The sequence below is a fragment of the Odocoileus virginianus genome, chromosome 20, assembly GCF_023699985.2.
Source record: "Odocoileus virginianus isolate 20LAN1187 ecotype Illinois chromosome 20, Ovbor_1.2, whole genome shotgun sequence".
Lineage (NCBI taxonomy): Eukaryota > Metazoa > Chordata > Mammalia > Artiodactyla > Cervidae > Odocoileus > Odocoileus virginianus.
Window position 1 is genome coordinate 54638379 of NC_069693.1, and position 15544 is coordinate 54653922.

The following is a 15544-nucleotide window of genomic DNA, read 5'->3' on the forward strand; positions in this document are numbered from 1 at the left end:
CAGATTGCTGGGGAAACAAATTCCTTTCCTACCTTCAAACAGGAGGATGACATCATCTCATAGACCAGCTCCAGGAGAATTTCTGCAGTGATGGAAATGTCCTTCCATCTCTGCATGGTCCAATATGGTAGCCACTAGCCACATGCAATTACTGACCACTTGAAATCCAGCCAAGGAACTGAATTTTTCATTTGACTTAATTAAATTAAATTTGGATAGCTACCTGTGGCTAATGGCACCATAATTAGAGTGTAATCACAGACTTATATGCAAATAATGTTATAAAATATCTTTAATGGAATATTATAAAATTGTCAAGACCTTCCTGCATCCTGAATCTGTTTGCTAGGGCTGCCATAACAAAATATTGCAGACTTGGAGATGGTATTAAATAACAGAAATGTTATTTTCTCAAATCCTGGAGGCTGGAAGTCCAATATCAAGGTATCAGTGGGGTTGGATTCATTCTGGGCCTCTTCCCTGGGCTTGCAGATGGCTGTCTTTTCATGAGACCATGTCCTCACTTAGTCTTTATGCAAACATCCCCAATATCTCTCTTCAACCTTATCTCTCTTCTTATAAGGATACCAGTTGGATGGATTCATTTTAATTATCTCTTTAAAGGGCTGTCTCTAAATACAGTCATATTCTGTGGTACTGGGGTTTGGGGCTTTAACATGTGAATTTCACGGAGTACACAATTCAGCTCATAACAGTTTCCCCTGTGTGCTATTAAACCGCAGACAGGGAAAGGCATTTGTGATCAGAAGCCATAGCTATATACTCCAGGCATGTATCTTTCTAGTGCCATACTTGGGGCCAAGATGTGCTTCCGGGAATTCAGAGATGAAATGATGTCATATTCCTTAGGCCACCGTCTCCAAATAACAACCTTCTCACCCACAATGTCAACTCATTCTCCTTTAAAGTGAAGTCTCTCAGTTGTGTCTGACTCTTTGCGACCCCCTGGACTATAGCCTACCAGGCTTCTCCATCCATGGGATTTTCCAGGCAAGAATACTGGAGTGGGTTGCCATTTCTTTCTCCAGGAGATCTTCCCGACCCAGGGACTGAACCTGGATCTCCTGCACTGCAGGCAGATGCCTTACTGTCTGAGCCTGGCAGCAAAGGCAAGGCAAGTTCAAACCCGAGATTTGAACCCCACTGAGCAGATCAGCCTTATTTTCTCTCCTCCTTTGTTCCTGTGACTCTGCTTTGTTCAGACTTCTCTCCCCCAGGTCCCCATACTCACTCCCACTTCTCTGATTTTGTTCACACTGTCCCTCCTACTGGCAATACCTTGTTTTTATTAACCCCAACATCATCCTAAGAATCTATATTCTGCTTATCTCAACCAAGACCTAACTCATCCTCAGAACCACCTCTGAACACTCATTCTTCCTTAACACTATTCTCTTCTGTTTTCAAATCCAGTCACACTTGAAACTGACATCCCAAAATTGAAAATGCAGTTCTTCTGTTTCATAGGTCTTAGGGATTGTCTCAGGAATGAAATAAAGGTAAGGGTCAGGGAACAAGTGACCTATCCCTTCTGTAGCTGTGACATCTTAATATAGTGGGAGCACACAGTAGGTGCCCAATAATGTCTCTGCTGCTTGATTGACAGATGTATTTTGTTCTCCCTTTCCCACCTCTGAACTGTTTTTCCAATTTTATGTACAGCTGCACATTTAGTATCTGGAGCCAAACCTGAGGCTGCAGCATATCACCCAAGCTGTGTACAACATTTACAATAAAGTTGAAGATGGAGGCTAAAAAGGAACCCTAATCATCTCTGATATTATTAAATCCTCTAGTTTGAGTTCTCAGAGAGCCCAAGAAAATTTTCTTTTAATCTCTATGGGCTTTCTGTTCCATAGATGAAATTATAGAGCTGGCCTGAGAAGTAATTTTGTGAACTCATTTACCAAAGGGGATGGGGGAGACTCATTGTAGTCATCCTTCCGAGGTTTGCAAGTAATAAGCATGCTCTGTTCTCTTCAAGCCCAGAAGAGCTGTGTGGGCTTGATAAATAGCCAAGCTTGGCCCGAGTGCAGCTTCTAAAATGCTGTCTGTAAATACTGCTGAAGAGAACCATCAAAAAGTTGGTGGGTGTCGCTGATGAGTGACTGTGGGTGCTTTTGTTAGCAAACAGGGCAGCAGCCGTCTCTCTCCACTCCGTGAATGACTAGCCTGCTACAGGGACTATAATTCCCTTGTTTTCCTGGTGACTGTCTTAACCAATATGACGTCTTTGATTTTTTTTAGTCAAATCAAATTAATTGGTTATGTTTGGCTATGCTGGTTCTTCACCGTTGCACGGGTTTCCTCCAGTTGTGGTACTCAGGCTTCTCATTGCAGTGGCTTCTCTTGTTGCGGAGCACAGACTCCAGGGCACGCGGGCTTCAGTAGTTGCAGCTCCTGGACTCTGAGCACAGGCTCAACAGCTGTGGTGCACGGGCTTATTTGCTCCGAGGCATATGGGATCTTCAAGCAGGGTTTGAACCTGAATCTCCTGCATTGACAGCTGAATTCTTTACCACTGAGCCACCGGGGAAGCCTCAATACAGCTTTTTATGTAAGTGGTGGTTCTCAACTAGGGAAGGTTTTGCCTTCTCCCCATTCCTCCTGGGGAACATTTGACAATGGCAGGAAACAGTTTTTATTGTCATAGTTGGCAGTGGGGGCGGGGTACTATTGGTTTAGTGGGAGCAAAACCACCCCCAAAGGGGTGAAAATTGGTTCTTGGAGGATTTTTTTTTAAGTCTTACACTTTTAATATGTGTAAAGCACAAATATACATACAGGACATAGATAGATGATAGGTGGGTAGGTAGGTAGATGGTATATCTGTGGGACTGAAGTTTCACAGAGGAGGTTAATTAAGAAAAAAGTATTAAAAAAAAACTCCATATGGGACAATAATTTTAAACAGTTGAAAAGACTACTTTGTAGAAACTTCTCCCCCCCTCCACTTACTTGCCAACATATATCCTAATTAATTCCTTCCAGAACTTACTGCAGTTGGAGAATACCCTACTTACTTTTGTTCACTTGAGGTTTTCTTTTTTGGGGGGTGGGTAATTTTTAAAATTATGACAGTATGATAACACATTTACAGGAGACTTGGAAAATATGGAGTAAGGTTACATATAGTTCCACTATATATTACAATTATTTTTTAAGTAGATAAATTAATATTTTTAGTTGGAGTTTCAATATCAAACTTCAAAAATTAATAGAATGAATATATAGAAAAGTAGAAGGATATAGCAGACCTGAAAAGCACTATGAACCAATTCAACATAATTCAGATTTATATAATTTTCACACAACAGTAGGACAACATATTATATTCAAGTTCCCATAGACTATAAACTAGGAGACACTGGAACATATCCAGGAACATAAAACAAAGTGCAAACATTTCATGTCTAAAGGTGTCCCTTGAGTTTTTCTGCCCCACCCCTCTGAACGTGAGGTTGACCCTGAGAGACCTTGGCCATCTGCTTGCCACTGTGACCCCCAGCAATGCATAGCGTTGGGCATGCAGTTGTTGTTCAGCTCACATTTGGTGATTCAAGTGCACTGTAACCAAGGAATGATTTCCAACACCAGACCAAGGACCCACTGGATCAACCAGACCCCTCTTCAACTTTAAGCCCCACTTCAGTGCTACTAGATTTGTTGGATCCCTTTTGGAAATAAGTTGAAGTCCCCTTCTTTGCTCCACGGTCAAGTTACTCTCTTATACCTGGTCTCAACTAGCCCAAGTTTACTCTTCTCTCCAACCTCAGAGACCAGTCATTCTACAGTCTAGCCCTTTTCTCTTCCAATGAGAGACCACAGTGAATACCATACAGATGTCTGACCCATTAAATTAAAACATTTTCTAGAAAAATATAACCATAGGCTAACCATCTTGGAAATTACACAGCAGAGGAAATGTATGATTATCTGATTTGACTTAGTGATCAATGGAATTACAGTGAACATGGGCAGAAGAAAAAAGACTGGAAGGAAGTAATCCAAAATATTAACAGTGTTACCCATCTCTGGAATGTGGATTTTCAGTTTATTTTTTCCTATGTTTTTGGCTAATTTAGGAGTTTCTTATAATAAGCACGCATTTCTTTTACCATAGAGAAGGGGTTTTGGTGGCTGGGTTTTTAAAGCACCACTTATGATATTGCCACGTCAAGGAGGCAGATATAGGCTTGATCCACGGATCCAGGACTGGTCCTATTTTTTTACATGGTGACTCCCACAAAAATATTTTGGGTGGGAGGGATTTCTGTGCTCAGGAAAGTCATTGGATTGTGGCCAACCGAGTCCATTAGGCAAACAGCACCAAGTTTCATGCCAGGATGACAGCTACTATTTGTCCCAAGAATATTTTATATTTGTTAGATTTTTCATAAGTGTCCATGATTCCCCAAAATACAAGACATTCATTCATGCTAAATGCAAAAACCGACCAATCAAACAAAAGAACACAAGCCCACATCTTTTACAGTATTTTCCAAGGGCTTCTTGGCTGCCTGAAGTCAAGTTCATGACATCCAGACCAAGGAAGATTTCTTAATGAAATGTCTCTTGAAACCTAGGCCACATTTCTTCATTTCTTCCTCATGGGTAGCTTCCATGACTGACTTCCCGAATATCCAAAACCACTCCTGTCCTGAAAAATTTTTTAGGTACTCCCTCCTCCTAGCCCATCTCCCCTGAACCATCGCAGCCAGTTCACACTTCAGTATTTGAGGAGTTCTTGTTTTGTGTGATCAAGGAATGCTTTCAAATACTAGAACTTTGGCAGATCAGTTAATAAAAAGACTCAAACACTAGATCAGGCAATTCATGAATAATTACAGTGCCCAGGGTGAAGCTAACAACGTCTGGAAGGGGATCCAAGCACCCGGGCTTAGCACACAGATTGTTTCAGCTCTGAGTCACTGTCTGCTCTGACCTTGGTCTCATATACAAGTATACACTCATATGCAAGTGAGGATGTAATTAATGCTGCAACAGTGTACACGCTGTCTTGTAGTTAAGGCGAATCATACATGCCCATCAAAATTTGGTGACCTACTGGGAAGGGTTCATGGCATTCACGGCACAAGAGGCATATTGACACGTGGTTTAAGAACCACTAGGAAACTTAAAGTATGTCTTATATTCATGGCACTCCATACTCCAGGACAATGACATTTAGGATCCTCTTTTAAAACAAACAAACCTGGGGGGTAAGGATCCCTTAAGAAAAGATTAGATCTGTCTACCCAAATCTGCCAGAATTAAAAGGAAGAGACTACCTGCTGGGGGAAACATCATCCTTACCTCCTCCAGGGCCCATAGAGAGTCCACCACGGGCTTGATCTTCTTCTGGTTGTAGAGTGCAATGAGCTTGTCCACCACTCCCCGGATGAGGCCAGCACGGCCCTGTTTGAAGAGCAGGTTTAGAAGGGAAAACCCAGCGATGACTTTGTTCTCTTCGTATAGCTTGATGGGGTTCACCTTCTCGACTTGCCACCACTGGAAAGAGAGCAGGTGTGGGTGACAAGGCGTCAGTGCTGGGCAGGCTGGGGGGATTCCAGCTGGCCTGGAGGTACCTCTGGCTGGTGTATTTTTGTAAGGGCCTCCTAGGCTGGGCGCTGCCATGAATGCACAGCGATGCTTCTAAGATGCCCAGGATCTAGGTTGGGGGGAGCCCTTTACGAAGACAGCCCCTAGGCCACATGTGACCAGAATGCTGAGTCACACAGTTGGAGTCGTGATCTGGAGCTGGATCCCGCCTGACTATCTGCTCCCAGTCACTCTCCAGGCTTCATTTTCCTCAGTGACGGACTGTGGCAGGATGCTGCCTCTGAGGTCTCCTGGGAGAATTTAGCCTAAAGCACTTGGCTTAGTGGATGGTGGTGGTGTTGATGATGGGCTGGTGGAGGGAGCAGGGGGCAGAGAAGTCCAAGCGAGATGGGGACGGGGTGGGGTGCCTGTGGAAGCAGCTTTCCTTGCAGGGGACAGCAGCAGGGCTGGGGAGGTGGGTCGGAAAACACGAGATAAAGAAGAGAAGAGAAGCGTAACAGGAAGAAGGAACAGCATGACGGAGTGATGAGGCCAGAGGGTTGGGACTAAATTGGCGGTTCTCAGCTAGGGGCAGTTTTACCCTCCCCCCTCCCAAAGGACGTTTGGTAAATGTTTGGGGATGTTTTTTTGTTGTGATAACTCAAGGCAGGGAATGAACTGGCATCTACTGGGTAGAAGCCAGTGTGTGTGCTCACTTGGGTCCAACTCTTTACTACCCCTTGGACTATAGCCTGCCAGCCTCCTCTGTCCGTGAAATTTTCTAGGCAAGAATGCTGGACTGGGTTCCTGGAGTATTTCCTCCTCCAGGGATCTTCCCAACCCAGGGGTAAAACCCATCTCTTGCATCTCCTCATTGGCAGGTGGACTCTGCCACTGCACCACCCGGGAATTGGGAAAAGCCAGGGATGTTGCTAAATATCCTGCAATACACAGGGCAGGTCCTTGAGACAAAATCATCTATCCCCAAATGTCACTAGCACTAAGGTCCTAAGTGGGGAACCCACACCTGACAAGTACGGCTGCCTTATTTCCTGTCTCTCGTCTTCCACTCTAGACATGAAAAATAAGTGAAAGTGAAAGTTGCTCAGTCATGTCTGACTCTTTGCAATCCCATGGACTATACAGTCCATGGAATTCTCCAGGCCAGAATACTGGAGTGGGTAGCCTTTCCCTTCTCTGGGGATCTTCCCAGCCCAGGGTTTGAACCCAGGCCTCCTGCATTGCAGGTGGATTCTTTACCAGCTGAGCTATCAGGGAAGCCATAAGTAAGAAAAAATAAGTAGATAACCCATTAACATAACACAGAAATGGTTATCCAACTGCTTTGTTCTGACTTAATTATGTCCCCTTTGGTGCTGGTTAGACTTTAGAAATTTGAAGTTCCAGTTTCCGGAGGACTCTAAGAGATTAAAATGGTTACTAGTTTAATACAGAAGGCAAAGTGCCATGCGATGGACACTTAGGAACATTTATAATTTAACGTTTATGTTATGGTTTGTTTCCTTTACATCCTGCCTCCTTCCAGGATTGAGGAAGCTCAAAAAAGTAAAATACCTTGGCTTTTTTTAAAAGTGTGGACATGAGATGGTTGGAAAATAAGTCTAGGAAAGACAGGTTTCAACAGGGATAAGGTTCACGCACAACATTTTCACCAAAATACAGTCCCCAGGGGCCCAGGGCCGGCTCTAGAAGAGACATGTATTTGGCCTGGCTGCTTGCCACAGAAGCAGAGGTGGAGAAATGATTAATAACTTGATTCATGGTGTATGCACACTGCTTCCAGCAGTGTTTGTGAAATGAAAGCTCACTGAGTCTGTAATTGCTGCCCAGTTGTGGTTAAGTGAGTTCCAGAGTCCAATGCCTGGTTTTGAATTCCAGTTCTGTCACTTACTAGGTGTGCCACTGTAAACAGATTGCTTAACCTGTCTGTGTTCAGTTTCCCTACCACGCTTCACAGGGTCGTCACGGGGAATAAGTGTGTTAACACATACAAATGACTTAGCTCAGCATCTGTAGTATGTGGTCTATAAGTATGAAATCTTTTTATCATCAGAAGCTGGAGAGATATTTTGGATTGAGTGAATACGAGTTTTGGATCTGGAGTCAGACTGCTCTTGAAATGTTGACTTCAATTGTTATTATCATTACCCTTATGATCTAAAAACAAATGCCATGTGAACACAAACTCTGTAAGAATTTTAAGTGGGAACATCATTAGGATAGCTGCGTGAGAAATTCCTGTATGATTCTGACTATGCTTTTGATTTCTAAGCTTTTCTCCAATGTACAGAAGAAAATGCCTTTCTGGAACCTTCCATAGCAAAGCCATCAGTCCACTCCCCCAGCATGCCCTACCTTCAGTTTGCTTCTAACCGACCAACTAACATTGAACCCGGCCTCTGAAAGGGAATGGACTTTGTTCTTGACCTCCAACTATAAAGCCTTCTGGTAATCAGAAGCCTTGTTCTGGGCAGGAGAATCTTACCCTCCATCCTGGCTGTTTTTACAAGCGCCTTCATTGAACCTGGGCACACTGCAATTATTTCATTAGCACTGTGTGTTGTGATTGTGCATGTAGGGGAGAAAGGGAAAACACTTCTTACAATTGTATGTAATTTGGGAGCAATTTGGTTCCCCACAGCAGGTCGTCAGCATCACATTAATTACAGCCACAGCAATGAAACAGCTGCCAGGGACACAAAGCCTGTCTTCAGGGGACATGATCCAGACAGCATCCTTCTTTAGGCTCCATTCTTGCTCCCCTGTTTATCCCGTAGCTGCATAATCCTTGACCTGAACTTTAAAGTTCAGACACAAGCAGAGGCTCTTTCATTCCACTCTCAGGGCAGGGAGTATTGATCACTCCAGAATCAGGGGGTGTTTGGGGATAAAGCCTTTGGCGATCAGAGCTGGCACTTTGAGGGCATCTGGATACCTCCACAGTGTCACGCTGAGAGTAAATTCTAAACCCTTTGCCCTGGCTTTGTCTGACCGCTCTGTTCATAATGCCTCCACCCCATCTTGCTCTTCTCTTTTGCAACACCCTATCTTCATCCCTTTCAGAGATGTTCTGAAAAGCATCTTATTAATACATGTTATTTATTTCAGCTTGTCTCCCTCCCTCCCAAGGACATCAAATGCACCAGCCTCATTCGCTGCAGTACCCGGTGCTTGGCACAGCACCACAAACAGTAGGTGCTCAGAAGATGCTCACAGAACGAGTGAGTCCCAGCACCTCACTGGCTGCTGGGGAGGGTAGAGGAGAGAGGACAAAGGCAAGCTCTGATGAGATGAAGCGACCCCTTGATGTGGGTGTGGGGGTAAAAATGCAGGTTCGAGTCCAGATTAGTTTAATTCTAGCAACTGTAGCTCTAGGTGGGAATGCAGACCTGAGTAGGTTCGTGATGCAGTGAATGTATCAGGAACGCAGCTTCTCAACTGCAGACACAGTTACCACTGTATTCAGGACATGAGCATCTAAGTTAGTAGTTCACACACTTGCCCCTATCAAAAAAATTGCCCCAGGAGCTTGCAAAAATTTGAGGTCCCATTGTATCTCCAAGCCAGTAGAATTAGGATAAGGAGAAATGTCAGGCAGCCCTGGAGACCCAGTTAAAAAGTAGCCAAACTGAAAGACTGGTCTCTCCATGGACCAAACAGAATTCACTAATGCTAGGTTTATTTTTGACCAATGATTAAGAACACCAATGATCTCTGTTGAAACCAAAATAAAGCTTTCTGGAGTTTCTCTGACTCTCTCACCTCTCTGCCTCATTTGAACAAAAGCGCCCCAAGTCACAGTCCTGACCATGTGTAATGAGCAGCGTGGCAACACAGGCTGTCTTGCAAATGAATGATGCAGATGAAAGACAAGATTTAGCCTATCAGGTCCATGTTCTTAGAAGAGCTCACAGCATGCCAGGCACCACCCCACCCTCATACGTTAGACGTGCATGGGTACTTACTGATTTTGCAAAGCTGAAGAAGCTCTTGGTCTCCCCAGTCACCATGTTGGATGAACCTGCAAAAGGAAGACTCCCAAGTCAAGCTCATGAAAATCAATCTCTTGGTTCACAGGGAAGAATGGCAGTTGTTTGGCCCTGAACTGTCAAGAGCTTGAAAAGAAATTTAATTCAGCCTTGGAAAAATGAGGGAAATGGAGGGGGTGGGTGGTGTCAAGTTGACAATTTTAACTAAGTATCAATGGATCAAAGAGGAAGTAACATTTCTCAAGGCGACCATTTTCATCACTTGGGAAAATTGGTCCTGTGGCAAAATGTGATTTAAGCCAACATTCTAATAAAGTGATGGGCTGCCAAAATGTCTTGCTGGTTCCATTCTTGGAGACTGAGAAATGAACTCATTTGTGAGCTTCTTTTATGGTTTTAATTTGATTCCTTGGTGAGTGAGAGGCTTGGGGAGATGACATTGACTGGGCATTTAAGTGGTGGGGAGAGGCAGGGCTGGGCTAGAATTTAAATGGATGGAAATACAGGGTACAGAGCAACAGACGAGGGTGAAAACAGGCTCAGAAACCAAGGAGATGGTGTGAGTCATATGTTAGCTCCAAAGAGGTCTGGGCAGAAAGGAGAAAACCATCTGAGACCAAAGGTGTAGGTAAGCAAGCTTTGCTAGTGAACTAGTGATATTCAGAGGGAAGACAGGGAGCTGAATTAGGGAAGATTCCCTAAGATGCTCGTGCAGAAAGAAAAGACCCCTTTCTGGGTTCTGGGTTGGGTGGAGTGTGAGAGATACTATACAATATTGGTGCCTTTTCAACAACTTCTCTGCTTTGCCCCCACAGGGACTAAGATCTTCTCAGAGAATCGTTAAATGAAAAAACAATGTCTGTCTTAAACTCACTTTTTTGGCATTGGTGAACTTGCTTCTCCTTTCATGGCATGGCTTTTATGAGATACAAACATCACAGCACTAGGCTTTCATTACTCAGTAGTCAAGTAATTGCTATAATGAATTAGATACTTGTGATATGATCAAGTTTTATTATACCAGAATCACATCGTGAAAGTAAGGCAAAAAAAACAGAACTCATACGTGAGCAACAATGGATAAAGTGTTCATCTGCATTTGACTCACATGTCAGTCATAGCCAATATCCATATGTTGTACATTGACATTCATAACTTCTCTTATCAATAGTAATAATTTTTAAATTATGCATCCGCCTCCAAAAACTTTCACTATTAATACATGGCCACTATGGATAATGCCAGAATACTCCAGCAATGAAAGCTTCTTCATTCTGTTTCTGTCACAATGATCTGATGATGACAAGATGATGCATGACCACTTACACCTTTCACGTATCTCTTTTATAAACTTCTCAGCTAATAGTACAGAACTGAGTATTTTTTCCCTGAGTCATACAGAAGTAAGGCTCAATTTTCTACTTTATTTCCATGGAACAGAGTGCCAAAAATCTCACACACTGGAGAAGCCCAAGATCATACGGCTTTGGAATGTGACATCTGGCTTCAGATATGTTTTTTTCTTTATGGAGACTAGTGTTTAAATTGCTTTCTATGCCTGTAACAAAGAGGAGAAGAAGGGGAAGGAGGAGGAGGTGGTGTTGGAGGAGGAAGACAAGGAGGCAAGTAAGAAGAAGAGGGAGGAAAGAGAAAGAGGAGGCTCTGGGGTCTCACTCTGCTGGAGGAAACCTCTCCGAGAGGACCTTCATAAATCCCCCCAGACCCAAGACCATGTAAGTGAATGTACAGGCAGGCATGGACTCCGTCCCTTCAGAGCTTCTGTCTTGATTGGGACATACAGAGTAGTTTAGAGGAAGGAAATTCTGTACTTTGCAATTTCATCTTCAGTAATGAAGATCTTCCCATTTATCCCCAGCATCCCCACCACTGCCTGCATCCTATCCACTCCTCTCCATCCACCTGTGGGTCCTTTATTGCTTCCTTTTTGGAGCTTCCTTTGAAGCTGTTAGTGTTTCCCTCCTGTGCCACCTACTGTGGCCAGGTTTCATCTCATCACTGCCTTGGCTTGGCCTTGCTGTATTTCTTCTAGAATGAGACATGCTCATAGGATAATAGTGCAGTAGGCACTTTTATAATCAAAAACAATGAACAGCGATAGCAATGTTATAGAAAACATGAAAAAATTGAGACCACCCCCATCTTATTCTGTCAACATATCAGCACATCTCATCTTTCAGAGCCTTTGTAAGCACCCATGCAGTGCTCCCTGCCCCCCGCTTCTGTTGAGCACTCACCATATAAAATGTAGGTCCCCAGTGGTTTGAGAAGGCTGAGGCCTTTCCCGGTGTTGTCCCCACAGAGGCAATCCAAAACAATGTCCACTCCTTCAGCAGAGATTCTAAATGGCGAGACGACAAAGTAAAATATTGTAACCTGTCAGGGAACAAACTGTCAGGCCCTCTCCCCTCCCATGTCATACTGTTGACTCTCAGGAACACAGAGAGTTCTGAGAGCATCAAAACACACAGAAGAGGCCTGGGAGGCAGAGGTATCCTCCTGAGTCCATCTCAGAGAATTTCACAAAGCTGGAGGATGCTGAGAACCCAGCTGGTGGTGTCAGCATGGAATGTCACAGTCTGCCTAGCCGCCTCACTCAACGTCTCTGAGCCTCAGCTTTCTTCTTTGGAAAGTGGACCTAGCATGTCTTTTTGTGCTAGGAATGAAGTGAGATGACAAATGTGATGCTTGGCCCATTGCTAACCACAAAATAGTCACTTTGTAAGTCAATCAACAGCTCATATTTGTGGAGCTTGGGTCGTGTGACCAACTCTGTCCAAGGTGCTGAAGACAGAGTGCTACAACCAAGCAAGCTCTCTGTCTTCATGGGGCTTCCAGTCTAGCAGGGTTTGGCTTTTTCCTTCTCCACCTCCCTCCTCAGTGAATCTATAAAGGCACTAATGTAACTTGCAAACTTCTGTTTGTCCGATCTCCAGGTTCAATGTATAAATATACTCTCAGAGGAAGAGGGTTAAATAGAGGGGATCTTCCTACAGTAATGGAGGGTTCCAGCAAAGAGGGAATCCACATACATCCTCTATTAGGAAGATTCCTTCATCCATTTTTTATTTAACACTTAGTAATTCACTTACTCATGCACTTAATAAACATGTACGGGACTTCCTGGGTTAAAAGAGATTATGCAGGAGGGGCTGTAGGACTGGAACTCTCTGAGGACGTGTAGGGAAAATATTCCTGCCCGCAGTGTTACCCATTGTAGCTGGACCCTGCTCTGGTCAGACAAGAAAGGCATTTCCTCAGATTTGTCCGTTGTCAGGGGTTATCTTGTCTTAGCACATCACTCAGTTTTTCTACCCCCACTCCCATCCCTCAGCGAAGTTCAGGCACTAGCTAGCATCACCAGCTGTGTCCACAGTCTCACCAACTAGGAAATTACACATGCACCTACTGGGTTCAGATGAGAAGTTGATCTTCTCATGCCCCGAGAGCTGTCTTAACAAGAGTATGCCCTTTAAAAGCCCTCAGGTCTTATCCAAAACCCAGCCCATTACAGAACATCTTCCAAAGTGATCAGCTTTGCTTCTACCAAATAGAGGGCTTATCTCATAGGTGTGTCTGTTCAAGTTCCATCTGTAAATTAGCTGAGCATTGTACAATTGATGCTTTTGAACTGTGGTGTTGGAGAAGACTCTTGAGAGTCCCTTGGACTGCAAGGAGATCCAACCAGTCCATCCTAAAGGAAATCAGTCCTGAATGTTCATTGGAAGGACTGATGCTGAAGCTGAAACTCCAATACTTTGGCCACCTGATGCAAAGAGCTGACTCATTTGAAAAGACCCCGATGTTGGGAAAGATTGAGGGCAGGAGAAGAGGGTGACAGAGGATGAGATGGCTGGATGGCATCACTGACTCGATGGACATGAGTTTGAGTAAACCCCGGGAGTTGGTGATGGACAGGGAGGCCTGGTGTGCTGCAGTCCATGGGGTCGCAGAGAGTCGGACATGACTGAGCGACTGAACTGAACTGAGAGAATTAGGCCAGTGGATCTCAACCCTCAGTGGGCCCAAGGATTTGCATTTCTAAGAAGTTCCCAGCTGCTGCTGCCACTGCTGCTGGTTTCAGTTCCACACTGTGAAAGCCCCTGGTTTAAGGTCAAGGCAGCACTGTTTAATTAGTAATTAATTTGCTCATTGAATATTCAGCAGTGGTACTGCCCTAGGCATGGGGGATGTCATGGTGAACCCAAACAGATTTGATTTCTCCCCCTTTTCTGGAGCTTACTTTAGGCAGATATGAATCAATCATTATACAAATAAAAATTAAATTGAAATCGAATGGGGTCCAGTGCCACAAAGGTGCCATGAGACAGTTTACAGAGGGTCTGCCTGATCAGGGCTGCCAGAGAACACATCCCTGGCATCCCTGGGGAAGTGATGAGTGGCAGGTGGAGGAGATATGTGGGTGAAGAGAGGTGGTAACAGGGTCCCAGGCAGAGGGAACAGCATGTAGACAGGGTGCTCAGGGCTGGTGCACTGGGATGACCCTGAGGGACGGGATGGGGAGGGAGGTGGGGGGGATGTTCAGGATGGGGGACACACGTGCACCCATGGCTGATTCATATCAGTTCAGTCGCTCAGTCGTGTCCGACTCTTTGCGACCCCATGAATCACAGCACACCAGGCCTCCCTGTCCATCACCAACTCCTGGAGTTTACTCAAACTCATGTCCATCAAGTTGGTGATGCCATCCAGCCATCTCATCCTCTGTCGTCCCCTTCTCCTCCTGCCCCCAATCCCTCCCAGCATCAGGGTCTTTTCCAATGAGTCAGCTCTTTGCATCAGGTGGCCAAAGTATTGGAGTTTCAGCTTAAGCATCAGTCCTTCCAATGAACACCCAGGACTGATCTCCTTTAGGATGGACTGGTTGGACCTCCTTGCAGTCCAAGGGACTCTCAAGAGTCTTCTGTAACACCACAGTTCAAAAGCATCAATTGTTTGGCACTCAGCTTTCTTCACAGTCCAACTCTCACATCCATACATGACCACTGGAAAAACCATAGCCTTGACTAGGCAGACATTTGTTGGCAAAGTAATGTCTCTGCTTTTTAATATGCTATCTAGGGTGGTCATGACTTTCCTTCCGAGGAGTAAGCGTCTTTTAATTTCATGGCTGCAGTCACCATCTGCAGTGATTTTGGAGCCCAAAAAATAAAGTCTGACACTGTTTCCACTGTTTCCCCTGATTCATATCAATGTATGGCAAAAACCACTACAATATTGTAAAGTAATTAGCTTCCAATTAAAATAAATAAATTCATTTAAAAAATCTTTTATAAAATTAACTCTCCATAATGATCAAAATTGATTGCTTCACATGAGAAAAAATGCTCAATGTTGCTAATTATTAGAGAAATGCAAATCAAAACTACAATGAGGTATCACCGCAGAGCAGTCAGAATGGTCATCATCAAAACATCTACAAACAATAAACCCCAGAGAGGGTGTGGAGAAAAGGGAGTCCTCCTACACTTTTGGTGGCAATGTAAATTGGTGCAGCCACTGTGGAAAAACAATATGGAGGTTTCTTAAAAAACTAAAAATAGAACTACCATATGATCCAGCAATCCCACTCCTGAGCATGTATCTGGCAAAATCACAATTCAAAAAGATACATGCATCCCAATGTTCCCTGCAGCACTATTTACAACAGCCAAGACGTGGAAGCAATCTAAATGTCCACTGACAGAGGAATGGATAAAGAGGATGCACTATACACAAACAGACACACAATACAATATTGCTCAGCCATGAAAAAGCATGCAATAATGCCATCTGCAGCAACGTGGATGGACCTAGAGATTATCATGCCAACTGAGGTAAGTCAGAAAGAGAAAGACAAACACCACACGATGTCACTTATATGTGGAATTTTTAAAAATGGCACAAATGAATTTATTTACGGAACAGAAATGGACTCACAGACTTCTAAGACA

At 44.1% G+C, this 15544-nt stretch overlaps 1 protein-coding gene across 1 annotated transcript in view; it reads right to left on the reverse strand.

Annotated features, from left to right (window-relative positions):
• The window catches only part of VAT1L (vesicle amine transport 1 like), a 166378-nt gene that overhangs the window by 71992 nt on the left and 78842 nt on the right, over positions 1–15544 (reverse strand). The window contains exons 5-7 of the mRNA XM_020915714.2: positions 11828–11931; positions 9549–9604; positions 5338–5532 (exon numbers count right to left, since the gene is read on the reverse strand). Coding sequence (XP_020771373.1) covers positions 5338–5532; positions 9549–9604; positions 11828–11931 — 355 coding nt within the window. The remainder of the gene's footprint in view (positions 1–5337; positions 5533–9548; positions 9605–11827; positions 11932–15544) is intronic.